The 26,683-nt window shown below is 41.2% G+C and overlaps 1 protein-coding gene across 7 annotated transcripts in view; it reads left to right on the top strand.

Moving 5' to 3' along the window:
* Positions 1-26,683, top strand: part of TNIK (TRAF2 and NCK interacting kinase) — a 423,010-nt gene that overhangs the window by 384,821 nt on the left and 11,506 nt on the right. For 4 of the 7 annotated variants that reach the window (XM_067738028.1, XM_067738027.1, XM_067738025.1 and 1 more), the window contains 7 exons: positions 9,154-9,283; positions 14,686-14,850; positions 16,955-17,066; positions 18,079-18,249; positions 20,047-20,190; positions 22,793-22,927; positions 26,336-26,436. In XM_067738028.1, the coding sequence (XP_067594129.1) occupies positions 9,154-9,283; positions 14,686-14,850; positions 16,955-17,066; positions 18,079-18,249; positions 20,047-20,190; positions 22,793-22,927; positions 26,336-26,436 (958 nt within the window). Of the gene's footprint in view, positions 1-9,153; positions 9,284-14,685; positions 14,851-16,954; positions 17,067-17,490; positions 17,578-18,078; positions 18,250-20,046; positions 20,191-22,792; positions 22,928-26,335; positions 26,437-26,683 lie in introns of all 7 variants that reach the window. The other 3 variants (XM_067738026.1, XM_067738024.1, XM_067738023.1) reach the window with 1 other exon arrangement.

The following is a 26,683-nucleotide window of genomic DNA, read 5'->3' as shown; positions in this document are numbered from 1 at the left end:
AGCAAAAAATTACTATATTATATTAATTATATAAATATATTGCAACACAGTTCACTATCATGAAGTCTATACAAAAGAGCTTTTTAGAAATAGAGCACAGCCATTCCGACAAGCAGCTGGAGATCCTGATGTGCAAAACAACAGCTTCTTCTATGTACAGTGTTGGCCTCATATTAATAGTATGAGGTTTAACCTATAAGAGTGCACATAACTAAGATTGTATTCCATAACTAACCAACTGCACTATTTCCCAGTGCCTCATGCATAGAAAAATAATGAGTGAGGGGGAATTATAATAGTGGTTACCTGTGGATTATACAAATCAAAAGGATTTTATTTTATGTATAGCCCCAATTTTATGTTAAGCATGCACTATTTTTATAATCAGGGAAAACATAAAAGCTTTATAGAATAGGAGGGAGGGAATGAAAGGCACGTAAGCTGATTTGCATCAGCGCAAGCAAGCTGAAGAGGCAGGCTTCAGTATCAGTCTCTTCCCTCAGGTGCCAGCACATGCTTCGGATCAGTACATATGAGGCGTGGTCTTCATCACTAGGACCACCTATTGCTATTGCAGTCCCTGAGTTTTGCACAATCTCATAAAATGCAGTCTGGACACTGAAAGCCACATGTCCCCTCTTTCCCAGTCTCACTAGAGAGCCATGGTTCTGGCCCCGTTCACCAGCCAGGCTATTGTTGTGCCCACGCCGCCTCTTGCCTGCCGTCCTCTCAGCCGTCCTGTCCGTTGGTTCAGTCTTTGGTCTGAGTCGTGTTGTAGAAGTGTGTCTGTGGTCGTGCTGTATCCCTAGTGCCCTACAACTCCTTTCATTCCTAGGCCCCATGACTGTCACAGCATATGCTCCAGCCGAACTGACCTTCTCATTATTCTTTCCGAATGCCTTGCACTTTTCCCATGTTGTCTTTTCTTGGAATGACCTCCTCTCCCTCTGTCCCACATTCTCACTTACATCTGCCGTGCATTTGAGTATTTGCGTTGTTTTTTTATGCTCTTCCAGATGCTAATCTCTGTAGTTTCAGGAACCGTGTCTTCTTCAGCTTTTATATCCACTACCCAGTGCCAAACCAAGGGCCTTTCATGTAGCAGGTGTTCGATAAATGTATATTGAATTGAATTAAATCAATACCTGCAGGAACACTTTGACAAATCCAATTAGAGATTATTGTTCTAAACATGTGACCTAATTACAGTAAATTTTCTATAGTTTTCTTTCTAATTAGTTGATGTGTTTTGTTTTTCACAGTCTTTATAGAAATTCAGACAACTGATTCTTCCTACCCAGACTCTATATCAGAAAAATAATTTTTAGAACAAAGGATTATTTTAACTATAAAATGTTATAGTTGTTTTAGCCTTAGTGTTTTTAAACCATTGCCTTTTAAAATTATTATTAATAAACTGTATTCTTTAGAACAGTTTTAGAGTTACAGAAAAATTGAGCAGATAGTATAGAGTTCCCATGTTACTCCCTCCACCGACTCCCACCCCCTTACCCCTCCCCCGCAGTTTTCCCTGTTAGTAACACTGTACAAAGGTTATATAGAGTGAAGCAGAATCCTGGGGACCAGTAGCATTTAAGAGGAGCTTATGAAGAAAACAGAGAACAAAGGGATAAAAGGAAAACCAGGGGAAAGTTGTCTCAAAATCCAGAGGAGTACAGAAGAATGGGGCGGAGTGATCAGTCATACCAGACACAGGCAAGAGACCAAACACCATGTCAAAGAGCAATCATTGAAACTGAGAGCTTAGAAATGACTTAGGGAGTTTCCTTAAGGTGCTTGAAGTCAAGTATGAGAAGTAGTCATCTGGGGAGTGAACCAGAGTGTGTTAAGGAATAAACTGGAGAACTTTGCAAGGAGAATTTTAAGGAAAGAGAAATGTAAGTGTGGGTAGTAAATACAGAATTAGGGTCAAGAGAGATGTTTTAATGAAATGGGAAACAGGAGAGACCTTATCTTGTTTATTGATTGGAAGAAGGAGACAGTAAAGAAAGAAAGATTGTGAAAACACAGGAAGGAGAAGGAGAGGAATAACTTCCGACTGACGTTGGTCCTCTGCTCTTCTATTTAAGCCTTGTTACTGAGTTAGAAATACTGCATTGCTAAACTAATTTTTTTGTCTTTTGCCAATCACTTTATGTACCTTATTAGTCTCTCAACCTCCATTAGATTATAATCCTCTGGAAGTTTAGGGTTATGTCTTATTTTTCAGATATTTATTCTAGCGTCTGGTACAATGTATATCACATAACAAACTTTTAACAAGTAAATGAATGAATGAATGCACGAACGACTTTCTAAGGGGTTGATGAAGATTGACGTGGCAGAGTTGGGAGCTTGGAGCCATAAAAGAAACATACAGACAGAGGATGAAAGAACAACCAAGAGAGTAAGAAGGACAGAAGGAAATGATCAACAACAACAGACACAGCAAGATGTCTCCTTTTACGATTTAAAAATGTTCTGCAGTCCCTGAAACACGAACTGTGGGCTGCAGTTTGCCTTTTAAAAGAAATGTGTAGAGAAGTACTTTGGAGCACGCAGAAATTTAGGGAATTTTCCATCATCAAAAGCCATTACCTTATATCAGATGACATGGTAGCAGAAAAATTAGTGGTGTGAGCAGTTAATACAAGGTACACAGAATGAGCAGGTATATACAGAAGATTCACAATACAACAGACAAATCCTGCACAATAGAACAACCTTAAAGTAAGAGGAATTGCTCACTATTTTAGAAGAAAATTGACAAAGGAAGGAATATAGATTATCATCTTTTAGTCAATCTATGTGGAATATTACTAGTAGAAATAATGTAGAATAAAACTCAAAACAGCCCAAAATGATCACCATAAAAATTTTATCATAAATGAAGCAGTTCTGGCTCATAAAATTGAAAGTATAAAATTGACTCGGAAAAAAATAGTCTCAGAAAAATATTCAGTGAAATGTAAAACTGACAATGGTTAACACTAACACTATTGATTAAAAATTGACAGTGAATCAAATATTAATAAAATTTACACCTTTAAAATTGGATCTGGTAGAAGTAGTGAACACAGAGCCTTTGAAAGATGATATGGACAAAAAAGCTGACTGGTGTATGAAATTTTTGCTATAACATTCACATAGAAAAGGATTGGAACCAGTGATGGTAATTTTAGCAAAATTATGATGAAAATGCAAAAATTGGGGAAGAATTTAACTGAGATATATAGAAAATTAATTAAGGAATTGTCGGATTGGAAAGAGCTCTAGGAAATACCTTTTTCATGAAAATTCATCCATGTTGAGATATTTCTGATTTAAATGTTTGGATAGAATCAGAACACCACACTATAAAACTCTTAGAGGAAAACATAGGGAGAACACTTTTGACATAAATCACAGCAAGATCTTTTTTGATCCACCTCCTAGAGTAATGGAAATAAAAACAAAAGTAAACAAATGGGACCTAATGAAACTTAAAAGCTTTTGCAAAGCAAAGGAAACTACAAACAAGGCGAAAAGACAACCCTCAGAATGGGAGAAAATATTTGCAAACGAATCAACAGACGAAGGATTAATCTCCAAAATATATAAACAGCTCATGCAGCTCAATATTAAAAAAACAAACAACCCAATCCAAAAAATGGGCAGAAGACCTAAATAGACATTTCTCCAAAGAAGACATACAGATGGCCAAGAAGCACATGAAAAGCTGCTCAACATCACTAATTATTAGAGAAATGCAAATCAAAACTACAATGAGGTATCATCTCACACCATTTAGAATGGGCATCATCAGAAAATCAACAAACAACAAATGCTGGAGAGGGTGTGGAGAAAAGGGAACCCTCTTGCACTGTTGGTGGGAATGTAAATTGATAGAGCCACTATGGAGAACAGTATGTAGGTTCCTTAAAGAACTAAAAATAGAATTACCATATGACCCAGCAATCCCACTACTGGGCATATACCCAGAGAAAACCATAATTCAAAAAGACACATGTACCCCAATGTTCATTGCGGCACTGTTTACAACAGCCAGGTCATGGAAGCAACCTAAATGCCCATCAACAGACAAATGGATAAAGAGGATATGGTACATATATACAATGGAATATTACTCAGCCGTAAAAAGGAATGAAATTGGGTCACTTGTAGAGACGTGGATGGAACTAGAGACTGTCATACAGAGTGAAGTAAGTCAGAAAGAGAAAAACAAATATCGTATATTAACGCATATATGTGGAACCTAGAAAAATGGTACAGATGAACCAGTTTGCAGGGCAGAAATAGAGACACAGATGTAGAGAACAAACGTATGGACACTAAGGGGGGAAAGCGGCAGGGCAGGGTTGGTGGGATGAATTGGGAGATTGGGATTGACATGTGTACACTAATACGTGTAAAATAGATAACTAATAAGAACCTGCTGTATAAAATAATAAATAAAATAAAATTAAAAAAAAAAGAATCAGAACACCATTGGGGTAAAAACAGATGTGGAGCCAAAATATCTTTAATCTTTGAACTCAGGTGAGACTCTGAAAGAGAACTTGATTGTACAGTGTTAGCCTGGTGGCAGCCACCAGGTCCATCTAGCCTCTGACACTGGCAAAGAATGCCTGAGTGATGAAGGAAAGTACCTCCTGTCCTAGGAGACTTTTGCTCTTGATAAATGCTTCATTTACTGATTTATTTGTTTTATACCACCTTACCTTAAACAAGAATTTAAGGCAACTAAAAATAAACTGCATACAAGATAAAACAAATTTTCAAATAAATGAGTGAAGAAATCAGAGTTTTGAGAATTATTCTGATTTGCCAATCTAGCAATACACCAGGAATTCATTACAACAATTTCTTTTTCCGTGTCTCTTGAACACTATTAATAGCGCCTTTCGGGGAGTGAAATATTGAAAATGCTTCTTTGGAGTTTCTTCCCAAACACATCAGTTCTAACCTGTACTTAAATGTATTCAATCCACTGCTCTACTTTAGTAATTTCAAAGTAAGTGTCTTCCTGTGCATTTTTTTGTCTGGATTCACCTCTTCATATTTTGCCTCTCCATTTTGGATAAAACTCCTTGACAGGTGTCTTCTCTGTCCCAGAGATGTCATAAGACTGGTGTGTTTCTTGTTTCTTAGATTGAATATTCCATCAAGTCCTTGGACTTTGATAGGATCCAAGAAACCGAAGATGCCTTTTTTTTTCTACTTTTTAAAAACATTTATTTATTTGTTTATTTATTTTAACATCTTTATTGGAGTATAATTGCCTTACAATGTTGTGTTAGTTTCTGCTGTATAACAAAGTGAATCAGCTGTACATATACATATATCCCAATATCCCCTCCTTCTTGCGTCTCCCTCCCACCCTCCCTTTCCCACCCCTCTAGGTGGTCACAAAGCATGGAACTGATCTCCCTATGCTATGCAGCTGCTATCGCACTAGCTATCTATTTTACATTTGGTAGCATATATATGTCAATGCCACTCTCTCACTCCGTCCCAGCTTACCCTTCCCCCTCCCCGTGTCCTCAAGTCCATTCTCTACACCTGCATCTTTCTTCCAGTCCTGCCCCTAGGTTCTTCATAACCATTTTTTTTTAGATGCCATATATATGTGTTAGCATATGGTATTTGTTTTTCTCTTTCTGACTTACTTCACTCTGTATGACAGACTCTAGGTCCATCCACCTCACTACAAATAATTCAATTTCATTTCTTTTTATGGCTAAGTAATATTCCACTGTATATATGTGCCACACCTTCTTTATCCATTCATCTGTCAATGGACACTTAGGTTGCTTCCATGTCCTGGCTATTGTAAATAGTGCTGCAATGAACATTGTGGTACATGTATCTTTTTGAATTATGGTTTTCTCAGAGTATATGCCCAGTAGTGGGATTGCTGGGTCATATGGTAGTTCTATTTTCAGTTCTTTAAGGAACCTCCATACTGTTCTCCATAGTGGCTGTATCAATTTAATCACAGCAAGATCCTTTTTGACCCACCTCTTAGAGAAATGGAAATAAAAACAAAAATAAACAAATGGGACCTAATGAAACTCCAAAGCTTTTGCACAGCAAAGGAAACCATAAACAAGACAAAAAGACAACTCTCAGAATGGGAGAAAATATTTGCAAACAAAGCAACTGAGAAAGGATTAATCTCCAAAATATACAAGCAGCTCATGCAGCTCAATATCAAAAAAACAAACAACCCAATCCAAAAATGGGCAGAAGACCTAAATAGACATTTCTCCAAAGAAGATATACAGATGGCCAACAAACACATGAAAGGATGCTCAACCTCACTAATCATTAGTGAAATGCAAATCAAAACTGCAAGGAGGTATCACCTCATACAGGTAAGAATGGCCATCATCAAAAAATCTACTAACAATAAATGCTGGAGAGGGTGTGGAGAAAAGGGAACCCTCTTGCACTGTTGGTTGGAATGTAAATTGATACAGCCACTATGGAGAACAGTATGGAGGTTCCTTAAAAAACTAAAAATAGAACTACCATATGATCCAGCAATCCCACTATTGGGCATATAGCTGGAGAAAAGTATAATTCAAAAAGAGTAATGGGACTTCCCTGGTGGCACGATGGTTGAGACTCCGCCTGCCGATGTAGGGGGCATGGGTTCGTGCCCCAGTCTGGGAAGATCCCACATGCCGTGGAGCGGCTAGGCCCGTAGGCCATGGCCGCTGAGCCTGCACGTCTGGAGCCTGTGCTCCTCAACAGGAGAGGCCACAACAGTGAGAGGCCCGCGAACCACTAAAAAAAAAAAAAGAAAAGAAAAACAAAAAGAGTCATGTACCACAATGTTCATTGCAGCTCTATTTACAAAAGCTAGGAAATGGAAGCAACCTAAGTGTCCATTGACAGATGAATGGATAAAGAAGATGTGGCACATATATACAATGGAATATTACTCAGCCATAAAAAGAAACGAAATTGAGTTATTGTAGTGAGTTGGATGGACCTACAGTCTGTCATAGAGTTAAGTAAGTCAGAGAGAGAAAGACAAATACCGTATGCTAACACATATATAGGGAATCTAAAAAAAAAAAAATGGTTATGAAGAACTTAGCGGCAGGACAGGAATAAAGACGCAGATGTAGAGAATGGACTTGAAGGCACGGGGAGGGGGAAGGGTAAGCTGAGACGAAGTGAGAGAGTGGCATGGACTTATATATACTACCAAATGTAAAATAGATAGCTAGTGGGAAGCAGCCGCATAGCACAGGGAGATTAACTTGGTGCTTTGTGACCACCTAGAGGGGTGGGATACGGAGGGTGGGAGGGAGACGCAGGAGGGAAGAGATATGTGGATATATTTATATGTATAGCTGATTCACTTTGTTATAAAGCAGAAACTAACACACCATTGTAAAGCAATTACACTCCAGTAAAGATGTTAAAAAAAATTTTTTTTAATTTAAAAAAATTTAAAAATCTACAGTGAGCTATCACCTTACACCAGTCAGAATGGCCATCATCAAAAAATCTACAAACAAAAAACAACAAGAAAAAATCTATAAACAATAAATGCAGGAGAGGGTGTGGAGAAAAGGTAACCCTCTTGCACTGTTGGTGGGAATGTACATTTCTTTTTACTTTTTTAAATTTATCTTTTATTGAAGTATAGTTGATTTACAATGTTGTGCTAATTTCTGCTGTACAGCAAAGTGATTCAGTTATACATATATATACATTCTTTTTTCTATTCTTTTCCATATGGTTCATCCCAGGATATTGAATACAGTTCCCTGTGCTATATAGTGGGACCTTGTTGTTTATCCATTCTATATGTAATAGTTTGCCTCTGTTAACTCCAAACTCCCACTCCATCCCTCCCCCTTGGCATCCACAAGTCTCTTTTCTATGTCTGTGAGTCTGTTTCCGTTTCGTACATAGGTTCATTTCTGTCGTATTTTCGATTCCACATATAAGTGATATCATATGGTATTTCTCTTCAGAGACGCTTTTTTAATGTATGAGAAGCAATTAAAAGAAAATAACAAAATGGTAAAAGATGTAATTAATACACCTGAGAGAAACAAATACTGGTGCCTTTCCTATTTTTAAAAAACCCACTTTACAAGAGAGTTGGCTGCACAGTAGGGTAACAATAGGTCCAGCATTGAAAACCGAAGTCCTGCAAGTGGGCCGCATTGCCCGCCTGGTCCTCAGTTTCCCACAGTGCTGTGCTCTATGCCAAGGGCCACAGCAACCCTCATTCTCTGCTCTCAGGGCAGAGATGTCAAGATCCTATTGCCTTCTCCCACTGTATCTTAAACACAAGAGCAAGAGACAAACTGGAAATAAATATACCACAGTGTGGGGTGATTACAGAGGTTTTAGAAAGCACTGGACACTCTTGAGTTAAACAGCCTCGTTAATGGGTGCCTGGTATACCAGAATGCCCTTAATTGATATTCTTCTCTCTAAATAGTGTAAAACCCACTTATGAAATGATTATTTTTTTATACTCCTACTCTGTGCCAAGCTCTATGCTGGGTACTAGGTATACAGGGATGAACAAAGAGACAAGAATTCTGCCCTCACAAGCATCTGTTCTAATGAGAGAGAATAGAAAAGTTAAAAGAGTCAAAAAGATAAAGAATTACAAATTGCAATGGGAACTATTAAGGAAAAAGGATGAAGAGAAAGAAGAGGGGCTAGTGGGATAAGGCACTGATGGGTGGTGAGAGAAGGCTTCTCGGGGAAAGTATCAGATAAGATGAAATCAGGTAAATGAGAGGGAAGCAGCCGAGAGCCAGGGTGAGAGAGAGCTTTCCAGGCAGAGGGAACAGCATGTGCAAAATTCAGGGCGCCTGCTGGTCAAAGACAGGGTAGGGAGGGCTTAGAGATCATGCAGAGCCCGGTTGCTCACGCTGGCTGCCGAGTGGAGAGTAGGTCCAGAGGGGACGCTGCAGAAGTGGGACCTCAGTTCAAGCATCCGTGCAGCATTAAAGATGAAAGTGGAATGTACTTCAGGCCACTGACCTTTACACTTAAAATGGTAAATTTCATGTTATGTATATTTCACTACAATAAAAAATATTACTGTGGACAGGAAACAGGTGTTCCCTAAACATACACTGTCGTGAATGTTGTTCCTTCCCATTTCAGACCCACAGGAGCCCCCGGGAGCGCTGAGCCGTACAATGTGGGAATGGTCGGCACGCACGGGCTGGAGACCTCTCACGCAGACACTTTCAGCAGCAGTATTTCAAGAGAAGGGACCTTGATGATAAGAGAAGTACGTTGGTATAAAAACTGTAGAAGAAGTGCATTTCTTAATTGGTTTTTATATTAGAGCTTTCACAGAGGATGCTTACTGCTTGTATTTTAGGGAATGGGGTGGAGGGAGGGAGAAGGGCCCGTGTTTCTAAATGGATGAGTGATTTTAATTGTCTTCCTTCTTTCCTGCATCCTTCTGAGCTTAATCATATTTGTCCAGATCCTTCAGTGGAAGCTGTGCAAATCGGAATATAGCATTTGAGCCTGAGGATATAAGACTGGCAAACCCAGATGTTTCCTACCACAGGAAAACAGAAATGAATGGTCTATCCAAATAACATCAGTGGCCTTGTTATGTCTTCTCCTCCCCATCCGAGGTTTTATCCTTGTGGATTTTATGTAGAAAACGCTCGGTAGTTCCAAGAAATGGTGATATCATCTTATCTGGTTAAATTAACATTAAAGACTATTAAGCTGTACTGGTGAAAGAACAAAGAAATCCGAAGATGTACTTAAAAATGCACCTGAGCACTTTGAGGAATTATGTCTTTTTAAACTCTAGGAACATCATTTGGGGGCAGGGGGCACACATTCCCTTGCACCTGTCCCTCCAGCATGCACAACTTCCCCATTGTATCTGTGCCGATAAGAAGGGCCTGGACACATTAGAATCCGTCTTTTCTTCTTTTTCACTTCATCATCACCGTGCAAGCAGGTCTTTTCTTGGAAGGAAAGTAATGTCTGGTGACATTGGGCAAAAGTTACTTGATCTCTCCCTGCAACAATTTTGTCATCTATAAAATTTCATAAGTAATAATATATGACTCACAAGATGATTGAGGGGATTAAATGAGTTAATGCATCTAAGCATCCAATAAATGTTACCTATTTTATTTCACCCTCTCCATAGCGTCAAGCTCTCCTTTTACTTGATATCGCTTCCCACTCTTCCTTCTGAAACACAAACCTAGATCATCTGTCATTCCCCTTCCTCAGCTAGGGTAGATTGGAAAACAGTAATAGCAGGCTTTGCTCTCCAAAAAGGCAGAGGGCATCTCATTTTTGTTAGGAAGAAAGGAACTGTGGTTTTGAGATGAATAAGGCCTTTGAAATAATAATGGGCAGTAGAGCTATAACTGGAAGACTAGTTCACAAAGCAACTTGCTAGAATTTCGTTTTATGGCCTTGCCGAATCTTTCAAGTAGACTTTAAAGAGTCCTTTCACGGAAGCCTGAAATGAAAAATGGACTTGGCTGCTGAAGTTGACATTGTGTCATGCTGGCATATAAATCTCCCAGCGCGGTGAATGGATACTTTCAATGCAAGTGTAGAGGGCTTCTCTCACTAGACCTTGCCACTTGGGAAAACTTGAGGGGAAATGTTCTGGAATGAGTTACTCTCTGACTCCAAATAGAAGGACTCCAATTTCTACTGTGGTTTCAGATTTGCTTGAATCTTCAGGACAGAGTCAATACCTTGACATGGATATTTGGGGTTCAGTTGCCAGCCACATCCAAATGGCTCCATATTGTTTAAAGCATTCCAATACTCTATGACCACAGTCAATCACCTTGAAAACTGCATTCAGCAGTGTCATATATGCATTTGATCTATTGCGGGCCCTAAAATCTTTTTGTCCTCTCAATTTCTAAAGTGTTCTTTTTACAAATGTGGGCTTTTAAAGTAACAGCCTGACTTGAAATCCATTAAAAGTATTAAAAAGATAAATACAAATTGAAGTATGACAAGAGGATAAGAAAGTAAAAACTCTTTATGGTTCAGTTCCCCAAGATGAACATCGAGGAGAGTCACTTAACTCGTACTTCTTGTTGGAGTAGACCAGATGCTTCTATAGGGGCACGCTGGCTCTCCTACCCATGGTCTTGTCAGAGGCAGTCCCCCTTGTAGTGCACACCCATGCCCCTGTGGTTCCGCCTTTCCCCCTCCTACAGCCCCACAGGACCTTTCTTTACTCTCCTTCTAGAATACACCACACCAGCTGTCATCTACCACTTTGTCCACAGGGACCTATCTCCTGGAAGAGCTCCTTTGCCTCCCCCACTGCAGCCCACTCTTCACCCAGAAGACTCCTGGGGGTCTGGCTCAGCTTCCCTTCCTCCTTGAAGCCTCTCCTGGGACTCCATGGGCCTCTGTCTATAACACCTTCCTTATTGCCCAGCTGGTATCTCTCCAGGGTCTGTCCACCCACTGAACAAGGAGACTAGCTTACCGTCATGAAGGCTCTTTCGGTTACAAGTACTAGAAAAAAGAACCCACTTACAACAGATTAAGAAAAAAAGGCGGGGTAGGTATCAGAGATTCAGAGGTGTTTCCTAGAAGGAATCGAAAGGCAGAAGCCCAGTTGGGACCCTGTATAGGGTTGAAACCAGAAACTGAAAAGGGATTAGGAGCTCAGGCAGCTTCTCGTGTGCAGATCTCTGGCTCCCTCACTGCCTGTCTTTCCTTACCCTCATCTCTGTTTCCTCCACTTTCTCCCTTGTTCTCTCTGTCCACACACCAGCTTCCTCTTCCCCCTCAAGCACGTGCTTTCACGTCTCCATACCCACCCTCCCAATTGCAAGGCGTTCACCACATCCCAGTTCAGCTGCCCAGCAGAGACTGACCAGTATCTCTCAGGCCTAACTGGAAATTCCAATGGGAATCTGATCGTGCTTGGCTCAGGTGTCCACTCCTGGACCGGTCAATCAGCTGTGGCTGAGAGCGGAGCCACATAGGACAGCAGCCACCAGAGCTGGGCCCTGCTTCCAGACAGCCTTGGTTCAGACCCTGATTTCACCACTTACAACCCATGTCACATGGGGCAGGTTAATTGAATTCTTTACACTGAAGCTTTTCCATCTGTAAAATGGGGATGATATAAGCTAGCCCCCGGTGGAATTGTGAGGAGATGAACCTAAGTTGTTCAGCACGATACCCAGCATCTACTGATACTCAGAATATACAAGTGCCCACCGCCATGGGACTGGTGAGGGCATGAAGATCGCAGAGCTCTTCGGGGCTCTGTTAATGAGATCATAGAGGACAGAGCTGCTGTTCATTTATCTTTGTGTTCCCAGCAGAATGGCACACGGAAGGTATTTAATTCTAGAGGGTGCTGGTTGAATGAACAAAAGGGTGATGACTCAGAAGTGGGAAGATTCAGGGGTCACTGCTGAATCCCTTCAAGTTTCTCACTGTCTGGGCCATTTCCCTTCTGAGGCTCTTCAGGTCTTTCTTTGATAACCACTGTGTCTGCATTAATTTTTGGCTTGAGGCAGAACACTGCTGATACAAGAGAGACCACAAAACTCTAAAGAGACAATGTGCGATTTATGCTACTGGAAAGTTGGAGGGAAATGGTAAAAGCTTTTCAGTATTTGAACAGAAGTAAGAAGGTGGGAGAAGCCGCCCGGTACACATAAAATAGAGGATAATACAATAAATTAGGGCTGAACCCCTTAAATGTAATTTAGAAGATGAAATGTTCAGATGAGCACTGTGACAAAATGAGTCCAGAAAATGCCCCTCTCCTGGACAGTTGTGGGCCAGAAGTATTGTGCCCAGAAACACAGAGGGCGCTAAGGCTATCCAGTTATTTCTCAAGCTTCCTAGTAACATCAATTACATGCACCCCTTCAGGAACTTGGGAGTCTGTTTCATCTTTCCCCAAAAAGTGCCTCCTTTCACTTCCAGCCAGAGGCAGGTGCAGAGCTGTAACTGCAAGACCAGGACAGGCTCCGGAAGGAAGAAGCCAGGCCCGTGAGGTGGTCAGAGAAACAGCACGAAGCCTTATTGCCATGCCAGCCCCAAACAAGGCAGGGAGTGTGTCTGCGTTGCTTCTGATTGATTCCTTCATGTTCAGCAAAATGCTTCACACTTAGTAGACACTCAGAAATGTTGGGCAAATGAATGAAAAAGAGAAAAGGCAAAGAGGGAATCATTACTTAATCAGGTCTGCTGTGAGAAACCTCAGTGAGCCAGTCATATAAATGTGAAATCAGAAAGTGCAATACTAGCCAGGACTACAGTATGGGCACTGGCTTTTTGGGAGCAGGATTTTCTTTTAATTCTGTATGTCGGTCCCTAGCATCTTCGAGAGGAGGCTTTGCTCTCCACGGCAATGATTTCCAACGTGTTAGGTCATGCAACCTTATCAGTAAGAATTTCAGGGACTGCCACGTAACACAGTGTATTTATTTGTTTACAAATTATGCATTTGTCCTACTGCACTAACATTATATACTTTATAAAATACCTTCAAAGGGCGTTAAAAAGGAATGCTATAGGCTTCCCTCCACAGCTCGGTTTATGCTGACTCTGGTGGCCGCCTGGAGGGGATCCTGGAAGGGGAAGGGATGGGAGAGGTGGGCTCTGGGGATGGGTGCGAGGACCCGACCTGAGGGGGGAGGGATTGGCCCCTAGGGGAGGGCTGACCCAGCTGACTTAGTGGCCCAGAGTCTCTCCCTCGCTCCCAAACCTCAGAGGAAGGCTTTGCCCAGGGCACAGATTCCTCAAGGGCCTGGATGGCTCTGGAGGAAGGGCCACGGGGCCTGAGGACTGAGTTCCTGCCCCCGCTTGCCCACTCGAGCTTCTGGAGCAGGCAGTGGCGTCCAGCCAACACAGGCACACTCCCGGGCTCTGCTGCCTTCACCATCTTGGGCTGTGTGATCTTAGACTGCTTACTTAACATCTCTGAGCCACAATTAATAAATGAGATAATATTCGTGGGGGGAGAAAAGATGCTATAAACAATATTTCAGATGCTTTGCCAGTCATGATAACTTCTTTTTTTTTTTTTTAACCAGCTCCTGGCACAAGCCACCATGGTTGCTTACCGAGAGATTCAACGTTAGTGATAGTGAATGTAAACCCATATTTTGAAATCATCTTTAGATCATTTCCATGTCTTCTTTGTAACTCTCATCAGATGTGATTAGTTAATCACTGGTTTGACCTCGTGATTTGGGAATCATCGCTGCCTTTTCTTGGAGCACACTGGGCGTGAATTATTCGTGTTACATTCCATCCCACTGCTTCTTTTCAGCGATATTTTAGGTGATGTTTCTGTTTTGTGGGTTTGTGTCTTTGTAACCTGCTGATGTGACCTGGTGTGTGTGCACAGCCCCCGTAGTGCCCCTCCACCCGCGGCATTCCTGTCTTCCCACAGGGCACCTCTTCATCGTATGTGACCCCTGACTGCCCTTCATGCAGGAGCATAAGGCCCCAGCGTCAATCCATGTACTAAATATTAGCAAAGCTTAACTTTTTTCTTATTTTCTTAGATAAAATAGAAATCAATATCTTCCCACTCCCCAGTGGGACGGTTTGCAGGCCACCGCAGCTGTGCTGTGTGAGGGGTGACATCGTTCTATGGCCTTTGCCTTCCCTCTTTAACGACCGCCATGTGTTGTGCCCCCTCAGACGTCTGGAGAGAAGAAGCGATCTGGCCATAGTGACAGCAATGGCTTCGCCGGCCACATCAACCTCCCGGACCTGGTGCAGCAGAGCCATTCCCCTGCGGGGACCCCCACTGAGGGCCTGGGGCGCGTCTCCACCCACCCCCAGGAGATGGACTCTGGGACTGAAGTAGGTGCTGGGCAATAGCCACGACAGCTTTGTCCTCCGGCAGGGGGTTCTGAGACCGCGGGCTCCTCAAGAAGGAGGCTTTGCCAAGCTCCCAGAAGCGTGTTTGGTTGGGTTTTATTATACTGTGTAACTACTTATGCATATGATCAAATGGACCAAATCCTAAAAGCAGAGCAGTGAAAAGTTCTCAGGTAGCATCTGGACCAAAGCCTGTTTTTACAGAAGCAAATAGTGAGGCTCAGAGAGGTTAAGTGCCTTGCCTAAAGGCACACAGCTGTTTTGTGACAGAGCTGGAACCAGAACTGGGACCTCCTAGCTCCCAGACCAGGAAAGGAAACTTCAACCTATAGAGATTCCAAGGCCAATAGTTGAGGTTCATAGTTACATTAATTTAGTCAAACTAAGTTTGACTTAGGTGAAATAAGGTTGAAATGATTTGTTTATGAAAAATAAAAATAGATACGTTCTCAAAGTGTTCATCTTCCTAAACTCCAAATCGCACAAGAAAGGGAGAAGTGGGATATTATCTTTCCTACACAGAAAAGAGTCTGGGGAAAAAAAAACAGAATAAACAATCTGCCGGGAAGTGCTTGTAGATGTCGTTGACCGAGCTTGACCATTCGGATGAGATCACAGTGCTTGGCCATGTTTCATAAATAGTCCTTTGAATCACACATAGGCCCTACATGTGTTTATAATGCATACAGTTTATAACGCCGTGTTTGAGGTTGTCCATGCACTGAGTTTTTATGATGCACCATTTGGATTCTAAAGCTATGGAGCAGGTGAACTTTGCCGCAAGGAGAAGAACGTAGAGCACTGTTATAGCTTCATGCACTGTGGACAGTTGTTTTCTGCCTGACGTTGGGTACCAAGGAGGACTCCGTGCGGTCAGACCCTACTCTACATTCTGCTGCTTCCCCGGCTCTAAGTGGGAATGTCAATACTTGCACACCTCCTTCATAGACTTCTAAAGATCAAAGGAGAGAATGTCTGTGAAAGTGCTCTGTTTGGGAGGGGTAGTCCTACCTTATGGAGGATGAAGTGGTTTTGATTTCATAACATGAAGGGGAAATCTTGCATTAAAGTCAGATTGGGCCTTTGTGGTTTTCTCCTTATGTGTTTAGGGGTCTTGGGATACTGGTTTTATTTTTAAATAAAAACCTGGAAAAAAAACTAAAAAAGTTAAAACTTAAAGACATTTATCCCCCAAAAAGATGCTTCTTATACTGAGTGCAGATCTGTTTATAATATTAAAAGGACTTGAGTGTCAGTAGGAGTGGAGATGACAGACAAAATTGGGAGATGGTTATTGAAACTCCTTTGACAAAACTCAAAAATCGAATATTGGGACATGAGGCCTTGATAGTTTACTGTTCCCTAGTTTAGTTCTGACTTCATATCTTAATTGTGCTCTCTAAGCCCTTGAGATTATTTTTTAAGTAAGCCCTTAAGGTGTATTGCCTGCAAACCTAGTATCTTCATGAAGTTCCCACATAGGGCATATAAGTATCCTTTTAAGGAAACTGTCATGGAAAGGAAAACTCTTCATTCCCTGGATGAAATTGCCCCTGAATTGCAGATTTTAAGGCTTCTTGAGCCAACACCAATCCACCTGCATCACCAGGCCAGCATGGAAGGCCCCAAAGGCCCCAAGAGGGAGTCTTTGGTTGATCATGTGTTCAGGATGAAGGATGCTGTGTAGCTATGCTTAGTTTACTGCCAATTTGTGTCAGCTTTTCTTAAAGCCATTTGGTCAGTAGGAGATTGCTTTTACTTCAAGGGAGAAACAGGCTCTGTCACTACAGCCATCTTATCAGATATGAAGGTGCTACCTATGGTCCATAATATAATTTGCTCACTACAATTCTTGCAGTCTGATGATTAATGAAACCCTGCAAAGACATAATGGTTAGTGAGGGACCAGTATCAGTAGAAGCTGGAGAGAGAAGCACACACTTTGACTTGGGGGTCAGAGTGTGAACAGTTGGATGGTTTGAAGAGTCTCTAATAATTTTAAAGCCCAAGCAAAGTATTATTAGCGTCGTTTGTTGCTACAGTATTTATCTATCTGCTCTTCTTAATCTTCTTGCTTATTGATTAGTATGGCATGGGAAGCAGCACCAAAGCCTCCTTCACCCCCTTTGTGGACCCCAGAGTGTACCAGACGTCTCCCACTGATGCAGATGAAGAGGATGAGGAAACGTCAGCTGCCGGTAAGCTAGAAGGCCCCGATGTTTTAGAAACAGCTTGGTTTTCCTTTCTGATATGACCTGATAAAAAATTACTTATTGGGCTTCCCTGGTGGCGCAGTGGTTGAGAGTCCGCCTGCCGATGCAGGGGACACGGGTTCGTGCCCCGGTCCTGGAAGATCCCGCATGCCGCGGAGCGGCTGGGCCCGTGAGCCATGGCCGCTGAGCCTGCACGTCTGGAGCCTGTGCTCCGCAACGGGAGAGGCCACAACAGTGAGAAGCCCGCGTACCACCAAAAAAAAAAAAAAATTAATTATTAGTTCACTAGTTAAGCCATTAACTGCTTAGGCCCTGTCTTAAAGGGAAGACTTTTTATTACTTTTTTTTTAATAGGATTCCTCAAACAAAGTTCTATTTTTTTTCATCTCTTCTATTTTGATTCTGGTAGGAACCCAGAGGTATCCAGGGGCCCTAGGAAAAGCTGCTCCTCAGAGATCTCCAAACTCACCACACATTTCTCAGAAGCAATTTCTGGGTACAGTGCTGTGCACGCAGTAGAGAAAATCAATGCGTGTTGAGTTGTGTTGAGTCCTAGGTGTGTGCTTCCCACTTCAAACGTCTGGCTGATTGAGAGGACAGTCTTGCTTTCTAGAATTCTGCAACTCACTAATCATCAGACTCAACTTAGGCCAGTTTGTCAGTTGATAATGTGGAATTTCAAAAAGTTAATCTGTCCTGCATATATTACAGGAGATGAGGATGGTGTGTTTCATTTTATGAGATGAATATTAATTCCCTAAACTACTCAAGTAGTGTCTATAAGCCTGTTTTACTAACGGATAAAACACTGCTTTTATGAATGACATACTTTATTCTACTAAAAAAGTGTAAAATATTTATAGTTTCAGTGTTTCTTTGCCTTTATCATAATGCACACTAAACAAGGAGAAATCATAGTTATTTGAAGCCCCTTTTCCATATCTCCATTGGTTATATTTTAAGATGCCACTGACTTCTCTGATTCTTTTTCTCAAAGCTCTGTTTACTAGCGAACTTCTTAGGCAAGAACAGGCCAAACTAAATGAAGCAAGAAAGATTTCAGTGGTAAACGTAAACCCAACCAACATTCGGCCTCATAGCGACACACCAGAAATCAGAAAATACAAGAAGCGATTCAACTCAGAAATACTTTGTGCAGCTCTGTGGGGTAAGTTGGTGCTTTTTTTACCATTCATTAATGAATTGACCCTCAAACAGGAATCTTACTATCAGAAGAGTGCTGATTGAATCATGGGTGTTAGAGACCCGATTTGGGACTGTCTGGGCCTCAAGAGAGACCAAGAGCAATTTTATATTTAGAAAGAACTGATACCCTAACTGATACAATTTTATATTTAGAAAGAACTGATACCCAGGATAGCAATGAGATTCAGAGTGACCTTGTCACATAACAGTGATGGGCTAAAGCCAACAACCGAACTAACTACCACTTAATATATGCCCACGCTGTGCCCAGCACTGTGTGACGTGCCCCACGTCCTGTCTCTGTGATCCATACAACATTCTGCAAGGGCAATAATGGCGTGACCTTCATGTGACAGTTGAAAAAGCGGCACAGAATATTTTAGTGAATTGCCAAAGGCCATACCAGTAGTAGTAGCAAGATAAAACTTGAAAAGGACAACAAATGCAGAGCCTTCCCTTTTAGTTCAAAACATCAACCTGCAGTTCTTGTGAAAAAGATCTGCAGATTTTAGCTGGCCTCAGACTCCGTATAGGTGTGATGAGATTCTGTCAAAATCCTGGTCTGTGTCACCATAAACATGACACACAGATCAAGGAAGGACATGGCTCCTCTGCACCCATCTAAAATACTACACCTAGTTTGAAGCACCACAATTTTATAAGGGCAAAAGCATTTGAGTTGGTAGCAGGGATGAGCACAGAGCCTGGAAACCATTTCAGGGGAGTAAGGCTCTGTCCTCTGGAGAAGAGACTATGAGAAGACAACAAGATAACCCTGTTTCATATTGACTAACATGTGGTTGAAAGAGCAGACATTCACGTTACTTAGAAGACAGATGTGCAGTAAGCAAAAGAAGTGGAAAAGTTACCCGTTCCTAAATATAGGCCATTGCACGGCTGAACTCACAATGTGTGCACGTGTCTGTGTGTATGTTGGGAGTCGGGGTGTTTATTTGCCTAGAGATGAATTTTCAAGATTGCAGCCATCCAGACAAGACCACTTACCTACCAGAGTTTTTGTAATAGGAATTACCGCATGGGAGGTGGGCTGGACTAGAGTTAGATGCCTGAGAAGTCCCTTACAGCAGCGGTCCGCAACCTTTTTGGCACCAGGGACCTGTTTCGTGGAAGACAATTTTTCCGCGGGGGGCGGGGAATTGGGGACCCCTGCCTTACAGTCAATATTTCTGTGACTCTTGGGCTATTAATACCTGCACTTGAATTGGCTTATCATTCCCCTAACAAAGAGCAGAACCGTAAGGTATGGGATGTAAATTAAGCTCTGGTGTGAGAAGGAAGAAGGGCTTTTCTTCCAAGAGTATGGGAATGGGGCACTCTGTTATATGTAGAAGGTGGGTAGGCTAGAAATCACTGCATGAATAGGAGTGGGGTGAACCTTGGGGAAGTCTCGAGGTGTGATTTATAGAGAGAGCCAAGAAAAGGGTGGGTGTTACAGGAAAGGAACTAGCGTCACATCTGTGCCTCAGGCCCCTCTTGAGAAGAACTCTATTTTAGGTAGTAAAGGGCTACATGTAATGAATGCTGCTACTACTTTATAAAAGAAAACTAATTTCATTACCAGAGGGACAGTGATTTAATTACTGTCTCAGAGCTCCTACTTCTACACTCCCTACTGTAGTACCTGCTTGCCCATTAGTTTATATTTACAAGTCACAGTTTCTTAGGTTTTAAAGGGACCCTGGATGCGGAAGAGTAAAGTCCATAAGAGTCAGTCTTGGGATGCTTCTTAAATTTGCAGGTGTAAACCTCCTGGTGGGAACTGAAAATGGCCTGATGCTTTTGGACCGAAGCGGGCAAGGCAAAGTTTATAATCTGATCAACCGGAGGCGATTTCAGCAGATGGATGTGCTAGAGGGACTGAATGTCCTCGTGACGATATCAGGTATGTTGCTGGGATGACCAAGTCCTCCAGGTCTGCACAGGTGGGAAAGGTGATCACGTCACTTCTGAAGGAATAGTAAGCTCTGCCCTTCCCAGCCAACGAGCAGCACGATAAATTATGGCAGTAGGACCAGAATGACATCACCCACATTTTGTAACTCCAGAGATTCTGACCTTCAAAGGGAAGTCTCTCACCTCTGCCTGAAATCTGAATCAGACAGAGACCTACCACCACGGCTGTGTATATATGGGCCTTCACCCTCTGCTGGGACTCAGCAAGGATCCTTTTAAGGTGTCTGTACTCCAGTCATTGCCATCTACTCTCAGATGGAGAATATAAAAATGTAGGCTTCTGGGTGAATTGGGAGATTGGGATTGACATATATACACTAGTATGTATAAAATAGATAACTAATAAGGACCTGCTGTATAAAAAATAAAATTAAATTAAAAATAAATAAATAAATGTAAGCTTCTGGGAGTGAGAAATTTTGTAAGCAGAAATTTCTCTGGTCTCTTTTCTTATAAGAACTGCTTTAGTTTATAGTTCACTGACATTTTAGCAAGTGCAGCTGGCCCATTGGGTGATTGAGTCTGCAAGGAGATTGGAAGGTAGGAATCATTGCCACCCTCTGCAGCTTTCCACTTCCCAAAAAGAGCTTAAAAAAAAAAAAAAGAGAGAGACAAAAGTGAAAGCCTTACTACTGACAAGTTAAAAATGTAACCTGAAGGAGTCTACGTTCTTGAAAGTTTTTTCTTTCGGATGGTGTTTGAAGGAGTTTAATAAATAATACCCCTCTTTTCCCCTCCCATCCCATCCAGTATGAAACCGACAGTACCCCTGCACATTAGAACCACCTGAGGAGGTGTGAAAACTCCAGCATGCACCCCAGACTAACGGGTCAGAATCTGGGAGTGTGGCCCAGGTCTCAGAAGCTTTCATGGCTCCTGAGGTGTCTCCACTGTGCAGCCAAGTTTGAGAACCAGCCATTATTTTGCAAAGAGAGACATAGGGCTCCTCTTGGGTTGAACCTTGAATAAAGTTTAACTCTTCAGCTGTACTTCTGTTTTGAGAAAAGGCCCTCATTTGATGCTACAGTTTCCTCTTTTGCCTGTCCATTGAATGCTCAGTTTCATCTCTTTTTATTCTCCCCAAATAAGGGTTCGCCAAGTAAATTCTTCTTGTATTATCATTTGAGTTTAATTCAGTGTGCTCCTTTATTCTGGGTAATGCGTTCTTGACTGCAACACCCCCAAATCAAATTTAAAACCGTACATCTGCCAGTCACCTACCAAAAGTGGAAATGATATCAGAAAATCCATGTTCAGACTTCATTATGTTGTTAGTGACACATCCCATTTTTAAAAGTGTAACCATTTCCTATTATCATGAGGTGCATAGGGAGGGAAAGAAGAAAATGAAAACAGAAGCCAAATTTTCTTGAACTGCCCTCGGATCTGTGTTGGCACAGAGAGGAGAAAGCACCAGCCCTCCTGCCCATCCTAGCTATAGAAATCAATGCATATTCAAGGCTTTTGGTTATAAAAAGGAATAGTAACTGCACGTGGTTCCCTTAATTTAGGTTATAAATGTACTCTCCTGTCAAATCCAGTGTGCAATGCTTTAATGAATTCTTTTCTTCTGGTATATATCACAGCTGCAAAATACGGAACATTTTTTGACACCTAAGAGAAGTGAAAGGAAAATAAGTACCCAAGAAGTATAACCCACAGGCTTAAATTACTGATCACTTAGGAAAAACCACCCCAAGGGACATCTTCTTATCTGGTACTCAGATAATCTCAATATATTAAATTTTGCTCCTCAATTTAAAACTCTTCAATGTTTTTAAGATGTTTCCTTATCATACTAAGAACTCTTTAGTCCATGATCTCTTTCCCATCATTTACCAAAAGGAACTTTTGTGGTTTTTTTCCAAGTATACATCTTTTTCTCCGTTCTTCTTTTTGTTTGACACTCCTTTCAGGGATCTCAGCACTGTAAACATGTCCAAGGGTTATTTCCTGAGCCCTGATTGCCGTCATTGAACTTGTTTCTCATATCTCCTTAAGAAATTCCTTTTTCTGTTTGGTAAAATGAAACTACTACCAGCTGTCATCTTTAAAGTAATAGAGGAGGCGAGTAAGGGGGGCTCTGCATTAACATATGCTGTTGGGTAGAAGGTAGTCACACATGAGTATGCTAAAATGCCCAGTTGTCAAAACTCCTTCATGTAATTAGATCTGGAATGTTTTGGAACACTGATCAACCATTCCGTTACAGAATTAGGTCTTACTGAGCAGACACTGCCCTTTGCACTGGGAGGAGAGAATAAGAGCACCTTGCTCAAATAGAAAGCACCAGAAGGTAAAGAAAAATTATGCAATGGTTATTTGCCCAAAACACTTGGACCTGTTTTGATCGTAAGTTCTGGCAGAGACAATACTTTGACGATGCTGGAGACGCTGGTTATTGTGCCTTCACACATACACAGACACACACAAGTGTAAATAAAAATAAATAAAATAAAATGGAGATGGAGAAGGATTGAGAGAAAAAGCTGTCTCAGGGCCTTGAAATTAAAGTTCTATTACTTCAACAGGAAAGAAGAATAAGCTACGAGTTTACTATCTTTCATGGTTAAGAAACAGAATATTACACAATGACCCAGAAGTAGAAAAGAAACAAGGCTGGATCACTGTTGGGGACTTGGAAGGCTGTATACATTACAAAGTTGGTAAGTCTCAAGACATGGAATTGTTTGCTCAATCCAAATTATTCAGTTAAGTTTCATTTAGTTTTTTTCCATCAGATATTGATGATGCATTTGTGACCAGTTTAAGACACTGCTGGAACCTTAAATATACTTGCATTATTTCCCCAAAAAGTTAGATTGATGAAGTTCAAAGAATGCATTCAGAATAAAGTCTTAGGCTCCAGTTTGAACTCGCTCCCAAAGACCCATTAAAATAACCATGAAGAAATAAAAGTGCTGTAAACCTACAAGGACAAAGGGACCAGGAGAAGAGAAAACAGATAAGAGATGTCAACAAAATTGAACAAGAATTGTTAGATGACTAGGAACAGAACTAGCTGACCAGGAAATGCTGAATTCTAAGTCTGCTGTGAGGAAAGTCATCAAAATCAATCCAGTCACTCAACAGAACTCAGAAAGGGCCAGGACCTGAGGTCCCAGGTGTATCTGAGGTGGAGGTGGAGGGTGGGATTGAAAATGGGAGGATTGTTGGAAAGTTGATGAACAGCAAATCCTTCAGAACCCAGTCAGGCAGCCACCCTCCCTGACAGCAGCAGAAGATGAAAGGTGGGCACAGCCAATCTGTTGATGGGGAATATTGAATTATAAGGACACATTGATACACACACAGACACCTCCTTCCCCTGTTTAGCACCCCAAATGTTGCCAGCCATGCTTATACTCCCAAGCAAGAGATTGAAAGATGGTCTTTGGAGAAACTAAATGGCCAGCAAGAAAAGATGTTGAGGTACTAATATTTGAAATGCCATGGAAAGAGCATGCTATCTAACCACCTTAAAAGTGAAGCCCATCAGTCGATAAGCCCACTAGAGCAGACAGTGGGAAAATCCACTAATGGGAAGGAAACTTAAACAGAAAGAAGGGACTTTAGAGGAAACAAGGATAATGAGGAGTGGAACAAATAAATTTTTAAAGAAACTATCAATATACTAACTTCAGAGAGATTAGAAATACTGTTTCCATAAAAGAAGAATAGGTGTTATTTTTTTTAAAAAGATGGAACAGGGTTGGAGAATGTCATTCAGAGACCAAGAAAAAAAATCTTGGAAATTAAAATATATTGGCAGGAATAAAAAATGCAGTAGAAGGGTCGAAAGACAAACATGAGAAATGTCCTAGAAAGTAGAATGAAAAGAAAGGAAAAAAGAGAGAATAGGTAAGAAAATAAAAGTTTCAGTCCAAGTGGTTCAAAATATAAGTTACATGAGTTTTAGGAAAAAGATTAAGAAGTGGAAGGGGAAGAAAGCATCAAAGAAAGAATACAAGAAAAGTTTCTAGAATTAAGACCTCAAAATTTCAAATTAAAAAGATTCACTGAGGAGTACCTAGTATAGTGAATGAAAAACGACTCACAAGAGGACATAGCAACATGATATTTCAGTACCCAGGAAATGAGAAGGCTCTTAAAGCTTTCAAATTATAAGTAAATAAATAAACAGTTTACATGTAATAGACACAGAATTAGGTGGCCTGGGACTTAACAGCAGTACTAGAAGGTTAGAAGACAATGGAGGGGACTTCCCTGGCAGTCCAGTGGTTAAAACTCCACGCTCCCACTGCAGGTGGTGAGGGTTTGATCCCTGGTCAGGGAACTAAAATCCCACATGCCGTGCAGCGCGGCCAAGAGAAAAGAAAAAAGACAATGGAGCAAGGCTTTCAGAGTTCTAACGGAAAGATTTTTTTCACTTAGTATTTTATAACCCATCTGTATTAGCCAGGGCTCTCCAGAGAAACAGAGCAAGCAGGATGTGTATATATAGAGAGAGAGACAGAGAAGGAGAAAGAAATTAGTCCAGGCAAAGTGGGACAATGGAGGGTTCAGGAAGAGGTACCTACAAGAAAAATAAAATGTTACTAATAGATTACCTGCCATATTTGACTGTACTGACAGCACTAACAGAAGGTTTCCATGTACTTAGAGATAGATACATAGAAAATAAGGAAGTGAAAAAAATTTGAAAGCAAGAAAGGAATTATAATAATGGTATACTGCATGCCTCATCTATGAACAATAATGATTTAAACACAGGATGTTGACTTAACCAAAGCTTGTAAATATAACTATATTGGAGGTATGGGGAGGAAGAGATGTGTACGTTTGAAAGAGAGATCTAGAGAGAGGAGATTGCTGTAAGAGACTAGACCCTTTCCATTCTCCAGAGTCAGTAGGTAATATCTACAGCTGAAAAAAGTTGTAAATAACATTATCAGCACGTCATTTAGAAATATGGAGGGCTTCCTTGGTGGCTCAGTGGTTGAGAGTCCGCCTGCCGATGCAGGGGACACGGGTTCGTGCCCCGGTCTGGGAAGATCCCACATGCCGTGGAGTGGCTGGGCCCGTGAGCCGTGGCCGCTGAGCCTGCGCATCCGGAGCCCGTGCTCCGCAACGGGAGAGGCCACAACAGTGAGAGGCCCGCGTACCGCAAAAATATATATATATATATGGAAATAAATCACTGAAGCAGTATTTGAAAGTATATTAAAGACAGAATAGTAAACAGGAGAGGCATGCTACAGAAAAAGAGCTCAGAGAACAAGAATTTGGTCAGTTATCTTGGGCTAAATTCTTTAGGACACAGAATATTCTGTTTGTTCAAACATTTTATAAATAAAAAGACTGCCATGTGTACTGTCTTAGTCTGTTCAAGCTGCTATAACAGAATACCACAGACTGGGTGGCTCATAAACAACATGAGTTTATTTCTCACAGCTCTAGAGGCTGAGAAGAGCCAAGATCAAGTTGGTGGCAGATTCAGTATCTGGTGAGGGCCTGCTTCCTGGGTCACAGACAGTGGTCTTTTCCCTATAACCTCACATAGCAGGAAGGGAGAGGGATCTCTCTGGGGTCTCATGTTAAGGGCACTGGTCCTTTTTGAACTCCTAACAACTGGAATCCAAGTTTGAATAATAAGCGAACAGCAGCCATTATGTCTCTACCCATTTGTTGATTTTTCTACCATCTTGCCATACCGGCTCTCAGCTGCTTCCATGTGGGTGAACATAAAAGCCAGGCAAGGAAGCATGAAGGATTTTTATACAGATTCTTCTTACAATAAGTAATTCACATCTAGACCTAGTGCTTAGAGGCAGTCCTAAGCCAGTTACATCTTTAGATGAAGAAAAGAGCCTTCAGTATGAAGCAAAAGGCCCCAGGTATCCTGCAAACCAAGTACATTAAAGGAAGTTAAATCTGTATCTATGAGAACATCCCACACCAGAGCATTACCCTCAGTCAGGATGATATATGTGTGTGTGTGTGTGTGTGTGTGTGTCTATATATCTATATATATATAGTGGTTTACACATTCTTTAATACAAAAACTTGAATAAATTAATGAACTATTTTAATTCATAACTTTTCTATTACAGTCAAATATGAAAGGATCAAATTCTTGGTGATTGCCTTAAAGAATGCTGTGGAGATATACGCTTGGGCTCCTAAACCATATCATAAGTTCATGGCATTTAAGGTAAGTAGGCATGTGATTACCTAACAAGGGCTTGTTTTTTTATATAGTTTAGGTTCCCATCAGTTAACAGTGGTTAACTTACACATAACACTAGTACCAATTTTTCTGTATATAATAAACCTCTTTTAAAAGTGTAGGAGCTCTTACTTGTTATTCTAAAAGTAAAGACTAGGTATTAGTAAATACTGTTAATTAGTCAAATTAAAATTGGGTACACCCTCCTCCACTTCAGGTCTATGCATCATCA

Source organism: Pseudorca crassidens, chromosome 5, assembly GCF_039906515.1.
Source record: "Pseudorca crassidens isolate mPseCra1 chromosome 5, mPseCra1.hap1, whole genome shotgun sequence".
In the NCBI taxonomy this organism is placed as follows: Eukaryota; Metazoa; Chordata; class Mammalia; order Artiodactyla; family Delphinidae; genus Pseudorca; species Pseudorca crassidens.
The sequence above is the reverse complement of the archived record's forward strand: the minus strand, read 5'-3'. Positions and strand labels throughout refer to the sequence as shown.